The following is a 5,502-nucleotide window of genomic DNA, read 5'->3' on the forward strand; positions in this document are numbered from 1 at the left end:
TTCCCATTCCTCCAGGGTTCTGATCCCACGGCATTCTCTGTGCTTACCCAAGCCATCACAGGGCAAGTAGGCTTTGTGGATGTTGAGTTTTGTACCACCTGTGGAGAAAAAGGAGCCAGCAAAAGATGTTCGGTTTGTAAAATGGTAAGAGTGGAATTCCTCTAAACTGATTGATGTGTGGATAAGATTGCACCAGGCTGACTGCTGCATCCTAGAGTCACACAAGCGCAGCAGGTGGCACTGGTTTTCTAGTAAATTCTAATAAGTGAACCTATCATGTTAATCTTAAATAGTAGCTCAGAAAGAGAGCTACCTGTGTGCTGTGGTTTCTGTGTTTACTACCGCACAGGAAGAAAAGAGAGAGAGAAAAAAAGGAAAGGATGAAGAAGAGAAAATAGATCAGAGAGCAGCAGAGCACAGGCTGGTGCTGATGGGAAAACTCAGGCTGGGACAGTTCACAGCCATTTTTTGTTGGCTTGCCAGTCTTGCCTCAAGTCTTCCCATTAAGTTGGAACTTTTAACTGCCAGCAAATGACAGGCCTTAAGAGCACCACTTTCCCCTTCCCTAGAGTTATCTTTGTAAAGTACATATCTGATCATGTTCTTCACACATCCTGATCCTGCCATGGGTATGTGTCTGGTATACTCACTGAATCCCACTGGTAATGTTAATCTGTTGATTTCAAAGGTGAAATTGTTGTTTATTTTGACACATCAGCATTTGTCACTGTCATGTGTCTTCAACAGTTTTACCTGCTTGAATGACTTCCTTAGCCTGTTTCCTCATGTGAGATAGGGCTCAAGGTGTTAAAACTATGGCATATAGGAAAGTCCTGTAAAAGCAGTGCTTAAGTGTATGGCCACACTTCCTATCTGTGGCAGGCCTCAGGTGGGGCAGTTTGGCCAGTGCCCGTGTTCCCAAGGCAGTGGTAAAACAGTAAGCAACAAGAAATGCAAAAAATTCTTTTGAGTTTTTCAGTTTTGTTTTCTCCTGAGACCACCCTCTTGACTCTACCTCTCAAATGCTGGGAACATGGTTTTCTGGGGTTTTTTGTTTTTGTTTGTTTTTTCAAGACAGGGTTTCTCTGTGTAGCCCTGACTGTCCTAGAACTCACTCTATAGACCAGGCTGGCCTTAAACTAAGAAATCCGCCTGCAGCTCTGCCTCCCAAGTGCTGGGATTAAAGGCATGTGCCATCACCACCCAGCTATGAACGGCTTTTAATATGCCAGTTACCAAAAATATTTTGTAACCCATATTGTATATTATTATTGTTTTAGTCTATGGTTAAAATTTCAAATCTGGACCAACACACAGCCATGTTATATACAACCACACCTCATCTAATAGTTTTGTTTTGATTTTAAGTATGGGAAACAGCATTTTTATAGAATAGCTCTTGATTTGATGTTTGTTGGGAAATCGTGAAATTCTAAATCTTAAAATAAAATAAAAAAATTGCTCTCAGGTAATGTATTGTGACCAGACCTGCCAGAAAACACACTGGTTCGCACATAAGAAGATGTGTAAGAGTCTGAAAGATGTTTATGAGAAGCAACAGACTGAAGCTGCCAAACATAAAAGACAGGAGGAAAAAAGTACGTACCAATCCGCTGAGCCTGGGCTGCCTCCTTGCATGGGAGATGCAGGCCAGGGTACCCAGACTCTGCACACAGAGGAACTGAGTCGCTTTCAGAAAAGACTCAGCTCTGGGATACTGCATAAAATACAGTCGGCAGAGACATCCCTGGCAGTCACATGACTCTGATGATGTGCCTAACTCCACATTTGTCTGCCATGGAGGGCTGGAATTCTTTACAGGTCACTCACGGAGGATTTTAAGGTCATTGAACAGGCCTTGAATGTCCCCTGATGACAACCAGAAGACTTTAAAGTTAGAAGTCTTTACATTTTTACTTACAGTTCAATATTATGAATGAAATTATAGTTTCTTCATAATTATAGATCGAGTTGTAGATCTGAGGCAAACACTCGACTCTGCAACCATGAGAACACTGCGTTACACATTTTTCCTTCTTCCCATGATATCTAAGTGACTGTTTTTCCTCTGAAGCTTGACTTGTTTCTACAATGATTCTCATCCTCTAGGGAATTGCCCAGCCCTGAGCCCTAAGCTCCAAGGATATATCCTGCTTTCTTAGAAGTGTGTATAGTTGGAAAACATTGGCTATGTCCAATTGACTGTTTCTAGACACTCTCATCTCTATTCATCAGTCATGGTTCTTGTATCATTAGTACAATGGAATGCTATGCTCCAAGTTGTTCTTAAAAAGGAACTTTTGGTACAAAACTAGTCTTGCTGTTTTCTTTTCTTTGCTATGGCTCAAAACACTTTTATCCCATGTTGAGGATGGAATATAGGTAGGCTTTTACTTCTGATACTTCAGTGAGAAACAGAACTAAACAAAGGCAGCTAGCTACCTTAAGGATATCAGGTTAATTAAGAGAAAAACTCTTTAAATGCAGACTTTTCTCAGCCCCAATAAATTCCGATGTAGATTTCTGGACCTAGAGCCAGAGGCTTTAATTCTATGCAGGTACTGCTACTGGTGCAGGGAAGCTTGGAGCAAGTGTCCAACCCCCTTTCATGATGATTATAATAAAAACAATAACTTGCCTCATAGTGACTGATTCATAGAGGAAACACTGTCAGACTGTCTGGCACAGAGTAGCCAACAAACACTTTCACTTCTTTTTATTAGGTGAGAAGCCTGGTGTCACTTCTAACCATATTAATGAAGATCAATCAGAAGCTGAAGTGGGCATCTCTCAGGAAAATCCCACTCCTGGCGATTCAGTGGAAGGGGAGAAAGAGACCGGTAATGACGCTGGACTGGTCAGTACACAGGACGCTCCTACAGGGCCACAGCTGTCCGAGGAGTAAAAGCCGCCGACAGTGGCCGGCATGGGTGGTCTTCATCCTGGCCGATAGCTGCAGAACTCATGTGACTGTACCTTCCTTTGCTCTGACACTGCATGGCACAGTGGCAGGATTGCACATCCCTAGAATAGAGGCCTTCAAGCAAAGCTGCCTCCCACACCTTGATTTCCTGTTGATTTCTGTTCTATAATTGAACAGGCTTTTCTGCAGAAAAAAATTTTTTTTCAAAATACACAAAAACAAATCCATTCCTTTGCTGGCTCCCCAGTGATTGTACACAAAGGAAAAGAAATCCTCTTAAAGAAGAAATCTGGGTTCTAGGGAACAAAGAGAATAACAGGGAAGATGTGGAAAGAGAAGTGGTGTTTAGGGAAGAAGGAATTGGGACACAGAGATGGGCAGTCAGAGAAACAAAACTTACCTGTGAATGTTGTCCTCAAGTTGGACATACAAAGCTGTAATGAGAACAGCTCTGTGTTCCTAAAGCTTTGCCATAGTTCTGCCTCCTGTAGTTTAAATAGGAATTGTCAAGAGCACTTTGAACCCTGTGTTCCTTGCAGCGATACGCTACATGATTTGAACAATCAGAAAGGGTTGGATTCAACCCTGGGTAGTCACTGTATACATTTCCTGTAGAGCCACCCATGCACCATCATCCTCTATCCAAAAGGCCAACTCTTATCTTCCCAACAGCTTTTCCTGACCCTCCTCCTGTCCAGAAACTGTGATTTCAAGCTGTCACTTGAAGAATGTCCCATTCTGTGTTTTCAGTGTCTGTGGCATGTAAGCAAAGCTGGAGTGCCCCGTCTGAAGAAGGTGCTGTCTTTCTGTTTCCCCTGTTGGCTTTAAAATAAATCTACCTACATGCATAGTTCTCCTTGTTTCATAATTTGTGTTGAGGCTGAATATCAAAGAAGGTAACAAATGCCAAGGCTGACACACATTGGGGAATGAAGTTAACATTATATAGCTCGAATTCTTCCTTCTCTCAGCTGCTCAGGTCCCTGAGTCCTGGTTCATTCTAATCTTCCTTGTGGCCATTTTTTCTCCCACATCCTACAGTCGTTCAGTGATGACCTCATGTGAGTAAACTGTTAAAAATTTAATTATGGTATTTATACCAGTCAGTTGTAAAATGCTTCTCTTGTAAAATAAAGGCATCCATCAAATGTGCCACAATTGTGCAGTAATAAACACTTAACTTTAGGTTGTTGAGTGAGCCTTCTAGACCCCTCTGAATGTTACCACACTCTTCTCTCTGCATTTTAACAACTTTTAATGTATACCTACTTCATTTTCCTCACCCCTGCCTCACTCACTGAGCTCTCGCCCACACTCTGCAAGGCTCTTACAGCCTGCCTATGAATCCTGGAGTCCATGCACTGACATGTGTTAAGTTCTCTGGGCCTTTATTTTTCTTTTTTTCTTTGTGTGTCCCAAAATTAATGGCTGAAGAGCCCTGCAACATTGAAAAACTCCGAGTACCCACCCCCCAACACACTCCCAAAAGTCCCAACGAAAGCCTGACATACTTTAGCTCACACTGCTATAAACCCAAGATGGCAAAGTCCACTCAGATCTGAATTTGCAGCCACAGTCCACACTTTGAACTCATCAGCCCCTCACAGTGGCATGAGCAATTTCCTGTATGTTACAGCTATATATCATTGGGTGATGTTTTTCAGGGAAACCCTAATAAGTCAGATGGTCTTGGCCAGTTTGGGCTTATAAATGACCCTCTCCAGGTGACTTATACCACAAATATTTATTTCAAAGAGTTGTGGAATCTAGAAATCCAAAATCAGGACTCTGGTTTGATTTGAATCTTCATAAGATTCTTCCTTCTGACGAGGCCCATCTTGCTCTATCATTCTGTGAAGGAGGATGACAAAATAGCCCTGAGGAAAGACCAGCTCCACTTAGGAGGGTTTTACTTTGTGACCCAGTTTACTCAAAACATCTCCAACTCTAAATGCCATCGCCTTGGATTGAATTTTACAATGTGACATTGGGAAACTGGGGGATACACCAAATCTCGTCCCTAAGAGGCACCACCACTCAAGCTGAGTCACAGCTACTGGAGGAGCAGGATAGCCGCACCCCACTTTATGATCCTCTTCCCAAGCCTTGAGACTGTCCCATCTTATTGTTAGTTTTCCTAAGAGGATACAAGTACCCTCCAGAAACAAGTAGCCGTAGGCTAGACCTGCTGTTTCCATGGCCCAGCTTTTAGCCTGAGCTGTCTTTTATATCAGGGGAAGTTGCTCATATACCAGGGATTTTGGTTCTTATTCATGTGACCTCTCAACTGATCCTGAGATGAAAGTTTTCACCAAAGTCCGCCTTAATGGGTCTTCATTGTTTAAAACAAAATGTATAATTAAAAAGTCTTATTAAGGATATGTTCCATTGTTAGTAGAATGCTATCCAGTTGATGAGTCATATCTTCTATTTTATGTTCAAATCAATGAACTTTAAAGCAGTATTTTCCAGTCATAGCAAGTCAGCTGTCTATTCATAAGATTTTTAAAACAGTATGGAAAAATGTACTTTATGAAAAATTTTTTTATTGAAAGTAGATTTTTTTTTTTTTTTTTTTT

At 41.7% G+C, this 5,502-nt stretch overlaps 1 protein-coding gene across 2 annotated transcripts in view; it reads left to right on the forward strand.

Moving 5' to 3' along the window:
* The window catches only part of Ankmy2 (ankyrin repeat and MYND domain containing 2), a 42,306-nt gene extending 38,533 nt beyond the window's left edge, over positions 1-3,773 (forward strand). For both annotated transcript variants that reach the window (XM_031355824.1, XM_031355825.1), the window contains exons 8-10: positions 16-144; positions 1,469-1,598; positions 2,724-3,773. In XM_031355824.1, coding sequence (XP_031211684.1) covers positions 16-144; positions 1,469-1,598; positions 2,724-2,905 — 441 coding nt within the window. In that variant the 3' untranslated portion in view covers positions 2,906-3,773. The remainder of the gene's footprint in view (positions 1-15; positions 145-1,468; positions 1,599-2,723) is intronic.
* The last annotated feature ends 1,729 nt before the right edge of the window (positions 3,774-5,502 follow it).

Source organism: Mastomys coucha, unplaced genomic scaffold, assembly GCF_008632895.1.
Source record: "Mastomys coucha isolate ucsf_1 unplaced genomic scaffold, UCSF_Mcou_1 pScaffold6, whole genome shotgun sequence".
Lineage (NCBI taxonomy): Eukaryota > Metazoa > Chordata > Mammalia > Rodentia > Muridae > Mastomys > Mastomys coucha.